Source organism: Eptatretus burgeri, chromosome 8 (assembly GCF_056783735.1).
Source record: "Eptatretus burgeri isolate ZD-2024b chromosome 8, Ebu_testis_v1, whole genome shotgun sequence".
Taxonomy (NCBI): domain Eukaryota; kingdom Metazoa; phylum Chordata; class Myxini; order Myxiniformes; family Myxinidae; genus Eptatretus; species Eptatretus burgeri.
In genome coordinates this window covers 72,195,271-72,218,693 of record NC_140968.1, presented here as the reverse complement: position 1 = coordinate 72,218,693, position 23,423 = coordinate 72,195,271, and the positions used below count along the sequence as shown (strand labels likewise).

The following is a 23,423-nucleotide window of genomic DNA, read 5'->3' as shown; positions in this document are numbered from 1 at the left end:
TATTCCATGTCCGTCTGAGGTTCCTATCCTTCTAATGAGAGTACAAGGAAAAGCTTTTTTTTTACCATGCTCTCGGCTGCACGATGAAATATGTAGAATAGAAAATAAAACTATAAATTAATACCACGATGGTCATTGACTCACCCGAAGTCCAACCTTTCCCAGTGGTCCATCATCCCCCATGAAGCCCATTTCTCCCTAAGGAAGCAAGATAGAGAAAAACATTCATTTTAGATATTGGTTTTTGAGAGACATCATATATGGATTATTTAATTAACACAAGAACTGCTTATCAGAGGCATGCTTGTTGCTTGCAAATAAAATGTCAAGTTCAAATAAAATTCCAACCTAATATAAGCTCTGTGCTGCTGCTGTGTCAACTCGAAGTTTGTGGTACTCATGAGTCACCCCACAGAAAAGGTAATAAGCTGAGTTCAATGTTGGTTCTCTTTTATTGTATACATTGTCTGTAGCATTTACATATACAATAGGAGGTCATTATAATGAACAGATACGCTCCGTGAGTTGGTCAACGTGTTGAATATTAATAACATCAGGACCTCTATTGTGCCACCCACAAAAAATTAAATAGCATTCCCTCGTGTTTCACTTTGATATACCGAGTTAAAATTAATTTGTTAAAACAGGATTGCCCACCAAAAGGGCTGAAATTTCTTAGGAGTCTTAAATAAAATTTCACTGTACTTGTATTAGGATTTAGACATCAATGTACATTTATTGGATAACATGGACATCATATAATAATGAACAAATCGACACAGTGAATTGAATTGAATCTTGGGGAAACAGTAACATGAAGCAAGTGTTGATATTAGAAGATCATACAAGCAGATCAGTGTTTACTGCTGTATGCTCATTTAACAATGCAAGACAAGGACAGACAAAGGACATGTTCTTGCAGACAGACAAAAACATAGGGGCAGTATCCCTGGGTTCTAGAACTCATGGTTAACTGATTGGCGTTCGTGGTTGTCAAGCACAATTAACAAAGTTAATTGTGAGCAGTGGCCCCAGGTCTGGTTCTTCCGAGGAGAAACGAGGATTAACCCCCTCATAATGCACTCGGTACCAGTGGCTGTAACTGTAATATACTGTATATATCTGTGTTAGCATCATCAATATATCCTGGTATTCTCGTTCAGTGAAAAGGTAGTGGGTGTGGTTTGTATATGTGAAAGGAATGGCCTCTTACATGCTCCCCCACCCATGTGTTCTCACTTTCACACCTTCTATTCATTGTGCACGTGTGCTTTTCTTCAGCATTTATCTTTATGTAGAATATATATGCCTTCATATTGATACAGATTCAGTGGTGGCGGGATTCGCACCCGACTCTCGATAGCCAAACGTTACAGATTCGGCGCCACCCTCACCACCGCCGTCTCCGGGGTTTATAACGCCGGCTGGCTCGGCACAGGCCTCGGGTCACGCGTCTTCAATCGCGATACCAACGTACCCCTGGACCTTACCAGTTGGAGAAATAGACCCCGGTTACAGACTGGTTTTGTCAGATGCCGAGCGTTTTCTGCCAGTCTGTAACCATTTTCGTTTTATATACCAATCGAACCGATTGTTCCTCGACGCGACACAAATTAATCCAAAGCAGCAACTTCATACGAATCAGCCAGATTTATTGGGGAATATCGAGGAACACAACACAAGCAAAATATTCACGACAATGTTTTTATCAATCTATAACCCGTTCTTAACTCGGGAACTATGGATTACGGGTTTCGAAGGGGTCCCTACCGAGATATACCTTAAACAACATGCAGACAAGACATAGACAGCATGCAGACAAGACAGAGTACTTGGTGATGTTTCATGGACGAGAGGAAAGTGTCAAAAGCACGAATGTCGCTCGTAACAAGCAGATGTCCACGGATTTGAGCCCCCAAGCTCGAGCACGCCGCGTGGCAAAATGGAGCTCGTCCTACTTTTGTCGCAGACCTCACGCACTCACTCTCGCGCATTCAGACCCTGCGAGGTCGACGGCACAAGACCGTCAGATCGACGATGGGTTTCAGCTGGTTTCTCGCAAGGTCCAGCATACAAGTCCAGGCCTGGCCTGTTCACCAGGCCTCCTTCACGAAGCAGATCGCAGACAGACACAGCCGTCCCCTACACAGCAGATCACGATTCCCACCAGTCATCTCATCCAGCCGAGGGCAGACAGACCTCCTGCAGTCCTTTCCCTGCCTTTCCTTCGGCCCTGACTCGCTTCTCCAGGCCACAGAACGCAGACCCGGCACGCCCAGGTCCAGTTTCTCTCCCGGCAGAATCACCACTGGCTTTTCTTTGTTCACTCGCCTCGAAACCTGACTGCTCAACTCCGTCCTCTCAGTTCTTATTCACCTTGTCTTTTTGGGGTGCGCCCCTTTACGAAGCCGACAAACTCCTCCCCTTAGTTTCACTTCCTCTTTTTGGCCACTCCCCCTCTCAGCGCTTGGCGGAGTCTCGCCCGGAGAGAGGAAAGAAGGAGAAGGATCTCTCGATCCACCACCACTGCACAAACAAATAATAGCCTGTGACACCTCCTGACACACATGTAACGTCAAATTACCGAACAACCTGGCTAAACATGCATTTAATGGGGGATCTGGGCTAATCCTATATTTAGTAGAATATGAAGGGCCATTTCCATAACAATATCATGTCTATATATGCCTTGACATCAACTCCAAGTCAGATAACTTCTGCCTTGGACATAGAGGTTTGTATTTGGCCTATTGTGGCATTATAACACAAAAAATTTACAGTAATTAATTAATTTATAATGGGTTTAAAAAAAAATCATGTTGGATTGAAATTTTCCTTGATAAGATATTCACATGTGTTGTGGGATGAAGTCATTAATGTACATTGCCAGACCTTAGCTCCAAACAAAGTTCCCTGAAAGGTGCATTATAATGTGCTGGTTAATCCTCATCCCCAAAGAAGGCCATTCACATGTAAGATGCGGATTACCTGGTCAATTTTGTTTAAAGTGCAGAACCTGCTACCCAGAAAGCAACCACATTCTCAGAGAGCTAACAGCTTAACCTGGTGTCAAAGAGCCTCCAAGAAAACCAGACCATCTCCTATCTACAGTCCAGGCAAGAATTGGGCCTTCAGCCAGGGTACCAGCGATAAATCACCGACTCTTCATGAAGGACAGCGTGGGATCCTTAATGTCTATCAACTAATGCTAGCAGACAGGACGCCAGTTTCACGTCCATCCGAGGAACGGGACACACATTGATGAATCACTTTGCCTGCGAGACAAAAGGATGACAGTTTGTAGCTGGGCCAAGATTCAAACCCAGGATAGGCAGCTCAAAGGCGACTGCATTATGCTGTCTGTCCTGATGCATTGTTATACAGCAGAATTAATCGAAAAATTAATAACCTCATTTCCTTTTGCAAATCATCTTACTGTAATTCACCGTCTGTCCGTCTGTCTGTTCCCAGGTACCGCAAAAACGGCTGAACCGATCGCAACGATTTTTTGGGTGTGTAATCCTGGGACCCTTTGGAGTAAAATAGGCATAAATATAATGACATGACCCCCTTGGCGGCTCCTGTAGGGAGCGGGTGCTTCCAGTTCCATCAAATTCCCCAAGGCTGTAGAGTGGTCCCATCAATGCAAAAGGTGGCATTTGCAATATCATGATAGACTCTGGGTTCCTATTAATAGTTATCATACGAGTTAAATTATTATTGTATTTTCTATCCTGGAAACACTCGCTCCCTTTGGAAGCAATGGCAAGTCATCTCCCCCCCCCCCCCCCCAGCTTTACGGTGGGTACAACAAACACATATGCAAGATTTGGTGGAGATTGTGTGAAAATTGTACGGCATCCAAAAAGTAAGTCGTCAAAGCATAATAAAGGACAAAAGAACCAAAGGCAGTTTATCCAAACAATGTTTATCTGGCGAAACATCACACCTGCAATGTATGCCGCAACACTGCTCATTCAAGTTTTCAAATCAATGTAAAAATTATAGCAGGGAGTGATACACGAGGATTGGTACAAAAGTAATGCATCTTATTTTATTTATTTTCAGATGTGTCTTGTATGACAGCAACAAAATTACTTCTAAAGAAATAATATTTCCCAACATTCTATCTCAACTGGCACTGTGTTTGGTCATGTGACAACACCCTACTCATCTAAAATGGCTGTTAACTTCAATGTGCATACAAAGTAAGGAGTCGTTATTGAATTTTTTCCTTTTCAGCCCATCTGCCATGCAGCAGGAAATGGGGTTTTGCAATTGTGCGTGCATGCGTGCTTGCGTTCGTGCGTGCGTGCGTGCGTGCGTGCGTCCAGGCCATAAGAGTTCTTTTTTTAAGAAAATGTGTCCCTTTCTACATTTGAGCTTTTGTCATTAAATTTTCAACAAACCTTTTTTTTTGAGAATATGGAGAAATAATGAATAGATTTTACTTTGTTTTAGCTATTGTTTTCATCAAGATTAATTTGAGTACAAAGCAGACACAGACAGGCTTTGCATTTTGAGATGCTTCCTAGTTTTCACTGCAGAGGTAGTATGTGCAGTATGTAGAATGTACCATTGTCATAAATAATAAATTTTGGAGGCTTACCTTTGCACCTTTAACACCAAGGGGTCCAGCTGGTCCACGCTCTCCTTCCATTCCTTGTAGACCAGGTGTTCCTGGAGAACCCATAACACCAGTGGGCCCTGGATCTCCCTGGTTGGTGGAAGGGGAGGAGTGAAATATTCTGTTTGAAAAATATTTTTTGTTTTGAACACTTCATTTTTTTAAAATACATAAACTTAAATCTGATCAGTGTCAAACAGCATTATCATACTTGTTCGAAAAATGAGGTTGAAACAAAGTTTGCTTGTGCAGTTCAGTGTATATGTTTGTTCATGGAAGGCGAGTTTAAAAAAAAAGGACAAGTGAGTGTTATTTTAACAGTTACTTCTGATAATTTACAACATGGTGAATATTTGACTGAAGGAAACAAAATGAAAGTTTAATTTCAAAAACTGATAACTACAGATCATTAATTGCCCAAATTATAACTTTTCATCCTAATATGAATTTCCAATAATTAATTTTGCGATCGTAACCATGTTGTCTCCACAATTAGAGGAATCCTTGACTTTGTCAAATCTTTCTTTGTAAGTGAATAATTCGAAGGATAGGTTTTATCAAGTAAAGGTTGATAAAGGTTCTCTCACTGCGATGGAAAACAAAGTAATGTTGACATTTTGGACGGTATCCCTTTGAAGGAGCAAGAGGTAACTTATCTGGTGTGGCACATGGGTTTACAAATCCATTATAGTTGAGAGGTCGATGATTGTGTGTATGTGTGTATGTGTGTATGTAGGTGTGTAGGTGTGTAGGTGTGTAGGTGTGTAGGTGTGTAGGTGTGTAGGTGTGTAGGTTTGTAGGTGTGTGTGTGTGTGTGTGTGTGTGTGTGTGTGTGTGTGTGTGTGTGTGTGTGTGTGTGTGTGTGTGTGTGTGTGTGTGTGTGTGTGTGTGTGTGTGTGTGTGTGTGTGTGAAATAAAAACTTCAACATTGATCAATTGGCATTTTACGTCATAAAAACTTTACAATGTTGGCCAGCAAGGCCAAATACGAGTACAGTATGTTCCAATAATAATTTTTTGGGTGCAGTGTGTCCCAGAAAACACATTACTGTACTTTGTGGAAAATTCGATTTTTTGTTGCATTCTATAGCACAAAAACGTTACAGTATGGTCCAGCAAGGCCAAATATGGTTACAGTTTATTCCAATTTTTTCAAGTGTAGAGTGTGTTCCAGAAAATCACTTTGTGGAAATAACCCCACTTTAAATTACCCACCGTAGGTGTGTTGAGTTGGGCAATCCCACCCTCTGGGGCAGGGAGGCAGGGGTGGGTAGCAGGAACTGCTACAACCAGACATAGTACTAATAAACTGCTTTGGTAGCATCAACTCTCTGTAAAGAGTATCGTTCAAGATGACCCCAAAGAAGTGGTCGCCAGGAAAAGTTTAATAACCTTCGCAGTTTTCATTCAATCGATTTCAATTTTTAGTACGTCTGAACTGAGTTAAGGCAGAGTGTACTGTATCTGCAAAGTTTCTTGAATCTGTGACATTCACATGCCATGTCGTGAACACCCGAAGAAAAGTCATTTTCTGTAGAATACTATCTCTGGACAAATTTGGTCTGACAGAGAAGGTGCCTGTTCTGCACACATTTTGCAACAAGGAAAGCACCCAGAAAGTCTTAAATTCAAAGGTTTGTGAAAAAATTTAGACAGCATATCAGTCTTGAATATGAATTCACGAAAAAGAGTAGGCCACTCTTGGCCGACCAACATCAGGAATGTCACCCGAGAATATCGGTGCCGTTTCCGAGGCCCTCACCCTGTACATTAAAATATATATATATATATATATATATATATATATATATATATATATATATATATATATATATATATATATATATATATATATATATACATATATATATATATATATGTATATATATATATATATATATGTATATACAGTATAGAGTCGATTGATTGAAAGTGAGCAATGTAATGATATGTCAGAACTTCTCCACTTCTTAAATTTGAGTATCATAGGTTTAAAAGGATGTGAGATCACTGAGCTTCTTTCAAGGTTAATGAGAAATACACCTCTCTTGTATTTCCTTGTAAAGATTGTGTTTGTGTGAAATAAAATGTCTTGCCAAAACAATCACAGGCAGCCAAAATAAAAATGAAAAAGGCCCATTTTCCGGTTGTGTATGCAAAATGGAGGAATTTGTTGACCTTCCTGCTGCTTACCCATAAATTTCCCTTCTATCCTTTCCCCTTCACTTCCCTCTTTCATACTCACCGGCTCATTTCTTTCCTCCTCCCACATTTCCTTTTCTATGTGTCTTTTTCTCATCTCATTATTAGCAATAAATGTGATTTCTGTGTCACGTATTATTATAATTCTAAGTATTGCTGTCCTGGCTATTTACATTTTCTATTTTACATGGGAACAACTGATTGCCAAACAAACAAATTTTTGATAAAGTTGGAACTGTCACACACTCTTCCAGAGCATAATATTCATTGCAAAATATGACTTGTAATTTCCCCTTGAAATGCCAAACACCTTGGCTCCATCTTGGCCAGCAGAGCCCGGAAAACCCACAACTCCACGAAGTCCAATCGGGCCAGGAATACCTCTTTCCCCAGGCTCACCACGTGATCCCTGCGGAAAGATAAAAACAGTATAGGAATGAGCAGTGGCCATGATACATTCTTCACATCAAGTGAGTTTGTACTCCGTGGCAGATTCAAATTCCCGTGTTGATGAAAATCACATTTGGTTGCATATATTGGGCTGGCAACCAGGACGAAAACGCACTTAACAGTCTTGATGTGTATAAACGAAACTGCTTTGAACATCAAGGCTGCCATTCCATCATTGGGAATTTCTACATCCAAATGGACGTTGTGCATATCTGTAGCATAGAGGGATGTGTTTGAGAAACCACTTTGTTTCCCCCTGCCATGTGCTTAAAGTGAATTTAGTGAAGGAAACTTATTGGAGATGTTCGACCTTCAATTCAGCCATCACCTTGCATTTGACAGTGAACTGGACCTTCCCCAAAATATCATCTAAAGGAAATTATTTCATCATCTTAACAAACGAAATAAATATAGTCATCATTAAGTATGTGTATTGCAGTGGGATTAAATTACAAATTCTGCATGATGATGTATCATCACTGAGATGCAGCTGTGATACTGATGCAGTGCTCCTGTGCATCAGGGCAGGGACTTGGAATTTGTTCGGCATGCCGGTAACAATAGCGTACTCTTTGCAAAGAGACAGAGGTATCTTTAACCTTTATCAGCGAATGCTGGTAGACAGGTGAGTAAAGTGCAATGTATAAATCGATGGATTATAAAAAGCAATGAAAATGTTCATCGGAAATTGGATTTTGCAACTACCCTTTGTTTACAAACTAGTTGGCACTATTCTATTCTTTTGAGTGCAGCATGTGACTACTGGCTTGCATCATTGCTCAGATGTCGCCTGATGCAATGCCCCCTTTAGGTTAGAGCAGGAATTTGCAATTTGCTCAGGCTGCTCTTACTGCATAATGGTTGCCAGCCCATGGGGATTTTCTGTGCTCGATCCTTTTAAATGCTGAGCATCAAGTAAAGAAGCAACAGGTACTATTTTTAGCTTATCTGGAATTGGAATCCCACATAAGATATTATCATTGTGCCCATCTGTCTGTCTCCTTTTTGTTCGACTTCTCCGGCCGAACCGCTGGGCTGATCCGGCTGAAATTTGGCAGCAAGGTTCTGCTCCTGACTGGTAACAGGGATTGCAAAGCTCATTCCGGTCACGTGACTTTAAGTAGGTCAAAATGGCCGACTTAGTAAATTCTTCTCCAAACCCACCAGTCAGAAGGCTTCCAAATTTGATTTAAAACATTAGGCCAGGGTAGGCATAAAAAATTGCAATCATGCTGATCACATGACCAGAAGTATGTCAAAATGGCGGTCATGAAAATTCCTTCAAAAATCTTCTTTTCCTGACCCATCAGTCAGAATACTATCAAATTTGGGTTACAACATTAGGCCAGGGCCCAGATAAGCTACAGTCCAGTGGTCGTATTTTTAGTCTTTAGTTTGACTCAGCTCGTTGTCCTCCTAGAAATGCTGACCGAGAACAAGAACAGACGCTCCAACCATTACGTTACTGAGTCTTGTCAAAAAGAGTGTGGCCATTACATTTCATACGAAATGATGTATGAATGCTATACGAGACCTTTTGTGCATGCGCTGTGTGTGGATTTTCAGTTACTCGGTTATGCTTGCCAAGCACTTTTAACCTGCCGTTGCTAGCGAGACATGTGTAATTCAAATCGTCTTTTGAATATAATTTTCAGAATTTAGAGGAAATAATGGCAAATTAAAAATGGATAACCAAAAATGTTCTGTTCCTGAATGAAAATTGAACTCACGGAAATATCGGAAATATGAGAAATATCCGCGGATGAGAAGAGTTGAACTCCTACCTTTTCCTGTTAATACAATTATCAAGCGATGGCAATGGATATAACACACCTATGCACGCACGCACGCACGCACGCACACAAACAGACACTTATTTTACCAATAGATGCAAAATCTAGTATAATTTCTCTTTCGGCTCTAGAACCAAACAAAAACTAGGGCACTCTTTGATGTCGCGATGTTGCCAAATATGTGTGTGCCCACATGACTACATCATTATACATACTTGTACCAAGTTTGATTTAAATCCATGAACCCAGATTCAAAATATTAAATAATTCTGACTGCCAAAACATGCATCTGATTCGGAGAGGAGAATGGGACCATACTCTGTGCAGAGTGTTGGTGCTACTTCAGCAGTCTCCTTGGCTATTGGGCACAATCCTGGACGGGTCACCACTGTGACACAGGATACCAGCACGCTGGCACTCATTTTGCTGACCTTGGAAGGATGACAGGCCAAGTTAACCCCACCTGGTATTCATTCCACAGTTGAGCAGGATTTGAACTCAGGACCCTAGGATCCAAAGCCCACCACCCTAACCATTAAGCCAACACCAGGCATACATCGGATTAGGTTGAAATGTGAAACACATATTTCCCATGACGATTCTATCATAACTGCAATGTTTCATGTCGATTGATGAAGTGGTTCAAGAGAAATAATTTTTGTTCAAACCAACATGGCAACCAGACTATGTGACCAATTCATTATTTGTGAACACCCTGGTATCCCCAGGACATGTGGAACATGTGAGTGAAGTTTTCCTTTCGATCTGTCAAGCTGTTCTGGAGAAGATTTTTAAAGGCTTATTCTTTTTTTAAAAAATCAGAGCTGTCAAACCATGTGATCTATGAAGTCAAAGGTGGAGAACTTTTTATTCCTCATGGATCGGCGGTCATACTTGTAACGTTTCACCTCCATCTGTTTTGCTGTTTCGGAGAAGAAGATATTTGAAGATTTTTATCTTAAAATAAAATGGCTGCTGAACCACATGACCGATGAGTCAATAAACCCACCCCCCGCTCCCCATCAGTCATCAATAAATACAATTTAGCCATAGATGACCCTTAAAAATTTTCATACTGAGTGTATGGCGTATGCAATTATGGCATCATAACGAAGCCACCTTTGACATCATCAAAAAATCACCCTTGTTTCCCATGGGGAGAACTTCACATGTGCCAAGTTTCATTTTTTTTCCATGTAGCGGTTTCGGAGATACAGAGATCCAAGGTTTTTCCTTTTTTCCAACATGGCTGCCACACTACGTGACCTAAGACATCATAATTATCATATAAACATTCTACATGAGTAGTCGCACCTGTGCTGAAAATTGTGTTAATCGGATAAGCGGTTGCAGAAAAAACAGATAAAACAAGAAGCGAATACTTTGATATAGCGTGGCTGGGGCAGTAAAGTCTAGGTTAAGAATGATGAAACAATTTTGCAGTTATATAATTTAAATGTAGACACGGTGAATTAGCATGCATGATGGGAAGAGTTGTGACGTTGGACAAATTTCTATTTATAGCCCTCAGATCAAAGGGACATACGCGGCCATAAGTGTGACAGAAGACCGGACAGAAGACCGGACAGAATAGCCAATTATATAACAGTGCGATGTCGCCGTGCGCTGCAATAACCACTTGTCACCAAAAAAAAGAGGAAGAAATCACCTCCACAAGACGTTTTAAATACACTTCTGGTGAAAAACAATGAAGAACGAGTTTCAACCCTGCGTGACAACAACTAACGGAACAGGAAGATTATCACTTCCTGCTCAGAAAATCAACTTCCGGCATCACACAGAAAACGATTCAGCACAAAAAACGTCACTCTTCCGCATTAACCCCGCCCACAATACACCCGGCAATCTCCGCCCACAATCCACCCGGCAATCTCCGCCCACAATCCACCAGGCAATCTCCGCCCACAATCCACCCGGCAATCTCCGCCCACAATACACCCGGCAATCTCCGCCCACAATCCACCCGGCAATCTCCGCCCACAATCCACCAGGCAATCTCCGCCCACAATCCACCCGGCAATCTCCGCCCACAATACACCCGGCAATCTCCGCCCACAATCCACCCGGCAATCTCCGCCCACCATCCACCTGGCCCTCCCCGCCCACAATCCACCCGGCAATCTCCGCCCACAATCCACCCGGCAATCTCCGCCCACAATCCACCCGGCAATCTCCGCCCACAATCCACCCGGCAATCTCCGCCCACAATCCACGCGGCAATCTCCGCCCACAATCCACCAGGCAATCTCCGCCCACAATCCACCCGGCAATCTCCGCCCACAATCCACCAGGCAATCTCCGCCCACAATCCACCCGGCAATCTCCGCCCACAATACACCCGGCAATCTCCACCCTCAATCCACCCGGCAATCTCCGCCCACAATCCACCCGGCAATCTCCGCCCACAATCCACCCGGCAATCTCCGCCCACAATCCACCCGGCAATCTCCGCCCACAATGCACCCGGAAATCTCCGCCCACAATCCACCCGGCAATCTCCGCCCACAATGCACCCGGCAATCTCCGCCCACAATCCACCAGGCAATCTCCGCCCACAATCCACCCGGCAATCTCCGCCCACAATGCACCCGGAAATCTCCGCCCACAATCCACCCGGCAATCTCCGCCCACAATACACCCGGCAATCTCCGCCCACAATCCACCCGGCAATCTCCGCCCACAATCCACCAGGCAATCTCCGCCCACAATCCACCCGGCAATCTCCGCCCACAATCCACCAGGCAATCTCCGCCCACAATCCACCCGGCAATCTCCGCCCACAATACACCCGGCAATCTCCGCCCACAATCCACCCGGCAATCTCCGCCCACAATCCACCCGGCAATCTCCGCCCACAATCCACCAGGCAATCTCCGCCCACAATACACCCGGCAATCTCCGCCCACAATCCACCCGGCAATCTCCGCCCACAATCCACCAGGCAATCTCCGCCCACAATCCACCCGGCAATCTCCGCCCACAATCCACCCGGCAATCTCCGCCCACAATCCACCCGGCAATCTCCGCCCACAATCCACCCGGCAATCTCCGCCCACAATCCACCCGGCAATCTCCGCCCACAATCCACCCGGCAATCTCCGCCCACAATCCACCCGGCAATCTCCGCCCACAATCCACCCGGCAATCTGCGCCCACAATCCACCCGGCAATCTCCGCCCACAATCCACCCGGCAATCTCCGCCCACAATCCACCCGGCAATCTCCGCCCACAATCCACCCGGCAATCTCCGCCCACAATCCACCCGGCAATCTCCGCCCACAATCCACCCGGCAATCTCCGCCCACAATCCACCCGGCAATCTCCGCCCACAATCCACCAGGCAATCTCCGCCCACAATCCACCCGGCAATCTCCGTCCACAATCCACCAGGCAATCTCCGCCCACAATCCACCAGGCAATCTCCGCCCACAATCCACCCGGCAATCTCCGTCCACAATCCACCCGGCAATCTCCGCCCACAATCCACCCGGCAATCTCCGCCCACAATCCACCCGGCAATCTCCGCCCACAATCCACCCGGCAATCTCCGCCCACAATCCACCCGGCAATCTCCGCCCACAATCCACCCGGCAATCTCCGCCCACAATCCACCCGGCAATCTCCGCCCACAATCCACCCGGAAATCTCCGCCCACAATCCACCCGGCAATCTCCGCCCGCAATCTCCGCCCACAATCCACCCGGCAACCTCCGCCCGCAATCCCCCCCGCAATCTCCGCCCACAAACCACCCGGCAACCTCCGCCCTCAATCCACCCGGCAATGTCCGCCCACAATCCACCCGGCAATCTCCGCCCACAATCCACCCGGCAATCTCCGCCCACAATCCACCCGGCAATCTCCGCCCACAATCCACCCGGCAATCTCCGCCCACAATCCACCCGGCAATCTCCGCCCACAATCCACCCGGCAATCTCCGCCCACAATCCACCCGGCAATCTCCGCCCACAATCCACCCGGCAATCTCCGCCCACAATCCACCCGGCAATCTCCGCCCACAATCCACCAGGCAATCTCCGCCCACAATCCACCCGGCAATCTCCGCCCACAATCCACCAGGCAATCTCCGCCCACAATCCACCCGGCAATCTCCGCCCACAATCCACCCGGCAATCTCCGCCCACAATCCACCCGGCAATCTCCGCCCACAATCCACCCGGCAATCTCCGCCCACAATCCACCCGGCAATCTCCGCCCACAATCCACCCGGCAATCTCCGCCCACAATCCACCCGGCAATCTCCGCCCACAATCCACCCGGCAATCTCCGCCCACAATCCACCCGGCAATCTCCGCCCACAATCCACCCGGCAATCTCCGCCCACAATCCACCCGGCAATCTCCGCCCACAATCCACCCGGCAATCTCCGCCCACAATCCACCCGGCAATCTCCGCCCACAATCCACCCGGCAATCTCCGCCCACAATCCACCCGGCAATCTCCGCCCACAATCCACCAGGCAATCTCCGCCCACAATCCACCCGGCAATCTCCGCCCACAATCCACCCGGCAATCTCCGCCCACAATCCACCCGGCAATCTCCGCCCACAATCCACCCGGCAATCTCCGCCCACAATCCACCCGGCAATCTCCGCCCACAATCCACCCGGCAATCTCCGCCCACAATCCACCCGGCAATCTCCGCCCACAATCCACCCGGAAATCTCCGCCCACAATCCACCCGGCAATCTCCGCCCACAATCCACCCGGCAATCTCCGCCCACAATCCACCAGGCAATCTCCGCCCACAATCCACCCGGCAATCTCCGCCCACAATCCACCCGGCAATCTCCGCCCACAATCCACCCGGCAATCTCCGCCCACAATCCACCCGGCAATCTCCGCCCACAATCCACCCGGCAATCTCCGCCCACAATCCACCCGGCAATCTCCGCCCACAATCCACCCGGCAATCTCCGCCCACAATCCACCCGGCAATCTCCGCCCACAATCCACCCGGCAATCTCCGCCCACAATCCACCCGGCAATCTCCGCCCACAATCCACCCGGCAATCTCCGCCCACAATCCACCAGGCAATCTCCGCCCACAATGCACCCGGCAATCTCCGCCCACAATCCACCCGGCAATCTCCGCCCACAATCCACCCGGCAATCTCCGCCCACAATCCACCAGGCAATCTCCGCCCACAATCCACCCGGCAATCTCCGCCCACAATCCACCCGGCAATCTCCGCCCACAATACACCCGGCAATCTCCGCCCACAATACACCCGGCAATCTCCGCCCACAATACACCCGGCAATCTCCGCCCACAATCCACCCGGCAATCTCCGCCCACAATCCACCAGGCAATCTCCGCCCACAATCCACCCGGCAATCTCCGCCCACAATCCACACGGCAATCTCCGCCCACAATCCACCCGGCAATCTCCGCCCACAATCCACCCGGCAATCTCCGCCCACAATCCACCCGGCAATCTCCGCCCACAATCCACCCGGCAATCTCCGCCCACAATCCACCCGGCAATCTCCGCCCACAATCCACCCGGCAATCTCCGCCCACAATCCACCAGGCAATCTCCGCCCACAATCAACCCGGCAATCTCCGCCCACAATCCACCCGGCAATCTCCGCCCACAATCAACCCGGCAATCTCCGCCCACAATCCACCCGGCAATCTCCGCCCACATCACACCCAACAATAAGTGTGACAGAAGACACAGGACATTATAGCCAATTATATAACAGTGCGATGTCGCCGCGCTGTAATTAGCACAGACGGGTGTACCTTTGAAAATGTTGTTAATGATGACAACTTCGTTAGTGGACATCAGCGACTTCGTTAGTGGAGGCATAATATATATATATATATATATATATATATATATATATATATATATATATATATATATATATATATATATATATATATATATATATATATATATATATATATATTTATAATGGCCCTCACAGTCCAACAGCTCCCACTCCCATCCCCACCCTCTCCTCCCAAACATGATTAATAGTAAGGATCATTATTTTCAAGCCCCACATATGACTTTCTCAACAGAATTAAGAAGCAACCAAACCAGCTAGTGTGTCTCCCTCTGGGAAGTCTGCCTGAATGTTGTTAATGATGGCATTGTCTTTCCAAAAGCAGACATCCATTAAATAAATCACCAAGCCTGCCCTTTTCACCCGAGATAATCCCAAAAGGTTCAAAGCCCTCTCACTGGCAGCGATGGTAAAAGGTTTGGGTAGAATGTGCCTGTCTACGAACCTTCAAGCCTTGGACCAGTCCACATCCTTCGAAGTTTGCAGTTTTCGGAGCTGCAAGCTGTCAGCTTTTTGGGTGAATTCAGAAAGTTCTACAACTATTTAGTTTTGCAGAGGCACACATCTTTCTCGCATGTTAGTTTCCAAGTATTTTCAACTTCGAGTAGAAGCTTTGTGAGCCATTTTAGGTAACGATCCTTATCTCGCACACACACACAATATGCTTTATGTTGCCCTGAACACAGTCGTTTCCTGGGGTTACTGTGAATGCGCACTGAGCCTTCTGGGGCACATTGTGTCATTTCAAAAGTCACCTCTTGCATCATAAAAAATACTGCAGAACATCTACAATGATAGATTTAATGCATAATAGAGGAATTATGTAGTTACCCCCTCCAGGCCAAGGTATAGTCAGAATTCCACATGCAATTAACTTTTATCAAATTTAGTTCCTCATTATTTTCATGTAGCAAAAGTCTTTCTCAAAAACAAATCTGAAACAGTTTTCTATTAAAAAAAAAATTTAGACTTGGTGATGGCACAGAATTGGTCAAGATTATCGGAAATACGACACCAAACGTGTTCACTGAAAGTGCTATAACCCAACGGATATATACTTGTGCTTAGAACAGACCTTTACGTTTTTTCAAATGAAGAATGACACATTTATTAAACTAACCCTTGGACCAAGGGAACCAGGTGGTCCAACTTCGCCTGATACACCCTGAAACACAACACACCGGCACAACATTGGTTCAGTAAACATGAAAGACTGTAACACACTGGAGTATTACATAGTACATACTGATATAATCTCATGTGCTTTTACCTGCTCGCCTTCTTTACCATGTTTTCCAGGAGGTCCATTTGCACCTGGCAAGCCCTAGGAATATAAATACAAGATAAAGCAGCATATAGCTCCACAATTTCCTTGGTGCATCATAAAACACATGTAACAGATCCCCACGTTCAAAACGGTACATTGACAATAGCATTAAGATGAGTGGATTGGGAAAGCAATTCATGTATATAAAGGCATTAGTCACGTGACTATTTTTGTCACCAAAAAGCCAATAGTCCGGATGGCATTCCTGCTGTTGACTTCAAACACTGTGCTCTGGAACTTGCTCCTATTTTCTCCAAACTTTTAAACCTCTCCGACTGTACTGTATTTACCCAACCTCCTGGAGACATTTGTGTATGTCTGTCCTGCCACGAAGAAGGGTGACACGTCTGATCCCTCTAATTACCATCAAATCATGTTGACCTCCAATATCTCTAAAGTCATGGAGTCTCTGATTAATAAACAACTTTAAACCAACCTCGAATCCTGCTCTCTCCTCAATGACCAAGGATATGGCTTCCACATAGCTAGGTCCAGTGGTGACCTTCTGGCTTACATTGCCAATGAATGGTCTTCAGTTCTTGAAGACTTTGGAGAAAGTTGAGTTGTTGTGCTGGACATTAGCAAAGACTTTGGCAGAGTCTGACACAAAGGGCACCACCGAGTGAAGCTCCCAATATAAGGTTTGCAGCCTGAGCTCATCTTCTGGTTTTCCAGCTTCGTCACTGGGCGATCCATCTCTGCCTGCATTGATGGTGCCCTCTCTCACCCCCACCGCATTAATTATGGTGTCCTTCAAGGTTCTATCATCTCGTGCTCTGCCTCATTCTTCTTTTCAACAATGACCTCCTCAAAGATACGAACAATCCTGTCTATTCCTTTGCTGATGAATCCACCCTCCACCCGTCCAGCATTTGTTTATCCCAGTACACCTCCCAGTCCTTTCTGTTGATCTATTGATTGCTTTTAATAAATTTTGATCTCAATCTCAACCTCCAATGAAGCTCTGCCAACCTTGTCTCTTTCAATCAGTCCAAGACTTAAACTCTCCTTATGTCAAGAAATATCAATGCAGACACCCCCTTCTCTTCACATGTGCAGCTCCAGTTGTTCTCCTCTATTGATGTACTTGGTGTCAGCATCTCCAGCAATCTCTCCTGGCAGCCTCACATCTTCAATATCAGCAAATCTACCTCCAAGAATGCCAGGAGTTTGAACATAAAGATGGAAAAGCTGAAAGCTAGGGTGGATGGTGAGTGATATGATATATAAGCTGTAAGTGAGACGTGGTTTAGTGAGCAACCCAACTGGAGGACGGGAATTAAAGTCTGCAGGTTTTATAGGTGTGGTAGGAAGGAGGAAAAGGGAGGAGGTTTGGCAATCTGTGTGAAAGACATTATTGTATCGAGAAAGGCATGATCTGAAGGAGGAAATTAATGCAGAGGTTTCTGTGTGGATTGAAAGTAGAGATTGTAAGAATAGCAATTGATACTTGCAGGATGCTTTTATTGGGCTCCTGGTGTGAGTGAAGAGCAGGAAAATGGGTATGTGAAAATTCAGAAAGGGATGTGATAAAGGAAGAGTATTGATTATGGGGATTTAAATTTGTCAGGGATAAATAGATTGGGTCCAGGAACAGTGAAAGGCAGAGTGGATGAGGATTTTCTATCTCTTGTCCAACATTGGTTTTTAACCCACTGTGTAGATAAACTGATGACTTTGGAGAAAGCACTTTTTGAAGTGCAGTGTTCGATGTATTTGTAGTAATAATCCCAATATGTTGGAGGAGGTGGATGTGGGAGAACATCTGAGGACAAGCGACCGCAACATTGTATGTGCAACTCTATTGTTGAGATGTTTAGTTCGGAATAGTGGTGTAAGGCTATTGGATTTTAGGAGGGCAAGCTTGAGGGTATAAAAAGTGATTTGGGAGCTTTAGTTTGGGTAAAGTTAATGAGTCTGCATTAGAGAAATGGGCAACCTTCAATGAGGAAATGTGTAGGGGGCAGAGGTGGTGTATTCCAGTGAGTTATGAAGGTGGACGTAGAAAGAGACCAGGGTGGTTGAGGAAGAAGGTATGCAACGTAATTAAAGATAAGCAGAAGGCATTTATTAAGTACAAAATAACAGGACAAGAGTTTAACTGACATCAGTATAGGAGGAAGCAGAGTAGTTAAGAAAATAACTCAGCAGGCCAAAATGGAATATTAAAAGCCCAAAATATTAAACATAACAGCAATATATTATTGGGTTAAGAGGAATGTGAGCCCACAGGAACAGTCAGAGGAACTTCCATAATAGCTGAGAGTATCTCTCTCAGGAATGACAAAGCCTTTTTTTTTACAAGAGATCCAAGTGGGAGTATAGGAAGTGAAGAAACACATAGGAAAATTAAGGGATGATAAAGATCCAGGGCTGCATAATATGTATCTGAGAGTGTTGAGGGGAGTGGTTGAGCAGGCAAGCGAGATGTTAACGGATATTTTCAATAGCTCATTGGAGTCGAGACAGGTACCGGAGGATTGGAGAGTAGCAAATGTAACACCATTATTTAAGAAAGGATCCAGAGAAGAATTGGGAAACTGGAGACCTGTTAGTTTGACTTCAGTTGTGGGGAAGGTGTTGGAGACATTAATTAAGGACCAGATGAGGAACCATTTAAACAAATACAAACTAATTAAGGGTCGTCACCATGGGTTTACCAAAGGTAGTTCCTGTTTTGCAAATCTTTTAGAGTTCTATGAAGCAGTTTATGACTTGGTAGATGAGGGATGTACAGTGGATGTCGTATTTCTCGACTTTCAGAATGAATTTGTTGAGGTACCACATAGGAGGTTATTACCTAAAGTGAGGGCTTGTAGAGTGGCTGGTCAGGTATCTAACTGGATTCGTGATATGAAGCAAAGAGTGGCTGTGAGTGGGAGTATGTCTTGCTTGGAGGATGTAGTCTTGGGTACCTCAGGGATCATTATGGGACTGGAGCCATTATTATTCATAATTTACTTCAATGATTTGGATCGTGGGGTTACGAATCGGCTTTATAAATATGATTTGGATCGTTGGGTTAAGAGTCGGCTTTATAAATCTGTAGATGACAACAAACTTGAGGTAGGACGTACATAGCAGGGGGAGGGGGGGGGGCTGGGGAGATCAGATTAGGGAAAGTATTGATACTTGCATGGATTGGGCAAAGGTTTGGCAGATGACATGAAGAAATGTAAGGTGCTGAGGGTGGATAAGAAAAATGAAAATAGGGATTTCATATTGCAAGGGGAGTCTTGGAGAATATGAAACATGCGAAGGATCTGGAGATTGTCATGTCAATTTTTGGGAGGGGGGTAGGGGGGCAGACAGCTTTACCTAGAGCTGCTTGGTGTTTTGCTCACAGGGTTTAAGATTGTATTCCTCGGATTATAAATTATAAATCAAGAGAGAAAGTGTTTTATTTTTAGTTTTTTACAGGAACGAAGGCTCGTAGTGGAGCTGCCACACACACATCTCACATGCATGGACATACAGACGAATACATGAAACAAAACATATGACTACTAGATATGACTCACAATCACTGAGCTTTGGGGAAGTGCCGTCACTTCCCGGAGCACTCTGGGTACCAGTGACGCCAAAACAATGGTGCCGCCTTCTCACCACACTCAGCACGGCATTTCATAAGAAGGAATTTCCTCCTCCATATGGATACTAACCTAGAGGGATTATTGAAGTGCTTATCCTTTTAAATTCTGAACATCAAGCAAGGAAGCAGCACATAATTTTTGAAGTCTTTGTTTTAACTCGGCCAAGGTTTGAACCACTGACCTCCCTGACTCAGAGCGGACGGGCTAACTATTACACCACAAAGTCTAGACTCTAGACAAAACTCAGGGATCAGTACAGTCAGAGTAGTTAATAAATGGAATGGTCTCCCTGGAAAGGTAGTGGCAGCAGAAAAAGTAGATAAGTTTAAATTGGAATTAGATAGGTATGCACCATACATGCATTGGGTTATTGGAAGGACTTGGAGGAAGCTTGTGTGTGGATGGGTGATTGTTTCTGGGGTTGGTGCAGTGCAGGCATGATGGGCCGAATGGCCACCTCCTGCCGCTAATGTTCCTTGTATATTATTGTAAGAAACTTGGTTTCCTCTTTAGATCTTACAAGTACTCCAACTCACATCAGCTTCTCACCCTCTATAATCCCAAGCCAAAACGGTGGTGGAAACTGTTCCTATGTCTGGCAACGTTCCGATGTCAATCATCCATATTATGGATCTCGTCCAACCCAAGGCTGTCCGACTGATTTACAATTCTATTTTACCTCGAAATTTCCAAACTTTGGCCCACAGTTCCCTGTGCCTCTTGTACTGCTATTACCACAGTTAATGTTCTGTGTAACTCTCTGGTTCTGCCCCTCCTTACCTTCACTGTGTTTGTCACACCATCTTGCTTCTACTCATCACCCTATCTGTATTACCCCATACCACTGTCCTCTGTACCAATCGCCATGCTTCCTTCCTTTTTCATTGCATTGCCTGCCTCTCTTAAGAACAGTCTCCTCCGCAGTGTGTTCTTGACCTCTATCAACTTGCAACGATTCAAGTAATGAATCAATCGTCTAAATATCATTTTGTTCCGTTTTTTTCATCTTCTTTCTTTGCTTTTCCTCAGGAGCGGCATCTTGATTTTTGAGATCGACTCTTTCATGTGGCGTTATTAAAAACAAAACAACTGTGGGAATGTGTCCTCGATGAGGACACACAAACCGAGCTGTTAGGGTTAGGGTTAGTCCCCCAAGCGCACTTTAAAATGAGAGGTATAGATTTTACTCATGCATTTAAATAACTAAATAAATCTGTAGACAGTGGAGATGGTAAAATGTATAATAAATAATTAAGATAAACATCGTGCTTATCACGAGACTTGCAAAATCCACCCCCCTCCCCGCCCGAATTCAGTGATACACCATGCACTTGCTGTTTAATTTCCAAGTTAATGGGATGAAAAATGACGATTTTTCAGACAAAAATTGATGATTTTAGAAGTTTTCCCTTGAGTTTACCTTTGACCTTTTGACCACAAAAATAGTTTCCCAATTCAGTGATGCACTGTGCAATTGCTGATTATTTTCAAGTCAAGCAGATGAAAATTGAAGATTTCAGAAATTGCACCTAAGTTGTTGACCTTTGGCCTATGTTGACCTCAAAAATAATGGATGGTTGAATTCATTGACCTGATGTGCAAATCCTCTTCAAATTTCAACTCAATCGGATGAAAATTGATGATTTTGGATATTTGATGTTGTTGACCTTTGGCATATGTTGACCTTTTGACCTTCTGACCTCAAAATCAATAGGTGTCTTGCTTATGACCAACTCAATCGTTTTGTGAAGATTGGTTAGAATGTGACCTGCAAGCAATTGATTATACAAACAAACTAGAATGGGCACTCAGTAGAGTGCATACCTTCGCCAACACTACATCCCCCCCCCCCCCAGAAACCGTTGATTGCGAGGGTATTTAATCCCATACCACATCTGCCATCTCATGTGTTATGATGGCTTAAAAACATTAAATTTCCTGTGTATCATATATCACAAGATTGGGCTTTGAATTCACAACATTTTGGCATTGGTTGTATGCAAATTGGATAAAAATCGACCGCACTATGGCAAAATGACGATTTTGACCTTTTCATGACCTCGACCTTTGTACTCTTAATTTTGTAATTGGTATTAGAGTGTGGGGAACAGAACAGTCAACATTTTGGTGTTGGTTTCATGCAAATCGGATAAGAATTGCCCGTGTTATGACTAAAACCACACATTTTGCAATGTCGTAATCCCCCCTGACCTTTGACTCCCAACCGATAATAAGGGTTATTACGTCATTGTGTCATGTCACATATCACAAGATGGGGCATTGAATTCTGAACATTTTGGCATTAGTTGCATGCAAATTGGATACAAATTGACCGCGCTTTGGTAAAAAGACGATTTTGACCTTTTCATGACCTTGACCTTTGACCCGATCGCTCCCAAAATCTCATCAAATGGTCCTCGGATAATAACCAATCATCCCACCAAATTTGCTGTGATTCAGTTAAATATTTTTGGAGTTATGCGAATAACAAACAAACAAACAAACACACATATTCACAAATAAATAAATAAATAAATACACAGTGATCAAAACATAACCTTCGCAAAAAAGTTTGCGAAGGTAACAAACAAGAACAAGAAAGATGTCATGCATAGCACGATACTTGCGAAATCTATAAAACAAATTTGACCTTAAAAATAATTGGTGGTTGAATTCAATGACCAAGTCTGCAAATCCTCCTCAAATTTTAAGTCAATCAGATGAAAACTGACAATTTTAGAAATCTGGCCGATGTCGACTTTTTGGCCAATCTTGATCTAAAAAATACTTCTTCGTTGAATTCAGTGACGTGATGTGCAAATCTTGTTCAAATTTTGAGTCAATGGGATGACAATGGAGGATTTTAGAAATTAGGCCGATGTCGACTCTTTTGGCCGATGCTGACCTTTTGGCCTATGTTTATTATCAAAAATACATGTTCATTGAATCCTCAAAAATACTTGCCCTTTCTTTATATTTTAAGACTAGTCGAAATCTATCATCGACAAACTATTGATACAACCTTTTCTCTCAATGTTCCAGATGGATTTGTGAAAGAGAAATGTTTTACTGATACATCCAGGAAATTAACAGTTGAAGACCGAGATAGATTGGCACAACCTGATAGCATATCGTGTGTACCTTTTTGGTGAGGATGGGGAACAGGAGGGGCTTTTGAAATAATATTACATTTCAACTTCAATCCCGATACTACAATTTTCAATCCTGATACGACGAAGACCCACGGATAGAAGTGTATTGTCCTGAAACACATAATCCTTCTTTGCTGTCAATTTTCTTGTGAAAAAAACAATCACAAAAGCAAACTCGAAGGGCAGTCAGTGGAGTGCATACCTCCGCCACGTAATGCCTGATCCACGAGAACATATCGGGCCCATTACATTTTTGAAATATCATGCCATACATTACTATATCGTTTTTGGTACTCTCTCTCAATGGTGAAGAATCACTAAAAAAAATTAAATAATTATCGTATAACATAATTAAAAATAATTAAATAACCATTGCTTGTTATTATTAAAACTTTGCAAATGCATACGAGAATTACAAATTCCGATATTTGATTATGGT

At 44.2% G+C, this 23,423-nt stretch overlaps 1 protein-coding gene across 1 annotated transcript in view; it reads right to left on the bottom strand.

Annotated features, from left to right (window-relative positions):
- The window catches only part of LOC147022025 (uncharacterized), a 233,652-nt gene that overhangs the window by 84,080 nt on the left and 126,149 nt on the right, over positions 1-23,423 (bottom strand). The window contains exons 31-35 of the mRNA XM_085892576.1: positions 16,183-16,236; positions 16,033-16,077; positions 7,140-7,238; positions 4,610-4,717; positions 145-198 (exon numbers count right to left, since the gene is read on the bottom strand). Coding sequence (XP_085748702.1) covers positions 145-198; positions 4,610-4,717; positions 7,140-7,238; positions 16,033-16,077; positions 16,183-16,236 — 360 coding nt within the window. The remainder of the gene's footprint in view (positions 1-144; positions 199-4,609; positions 4,718-7,139; positions 7,239-16,032; positions 16,078-16,182; positions 16,237-23,423) is intronic.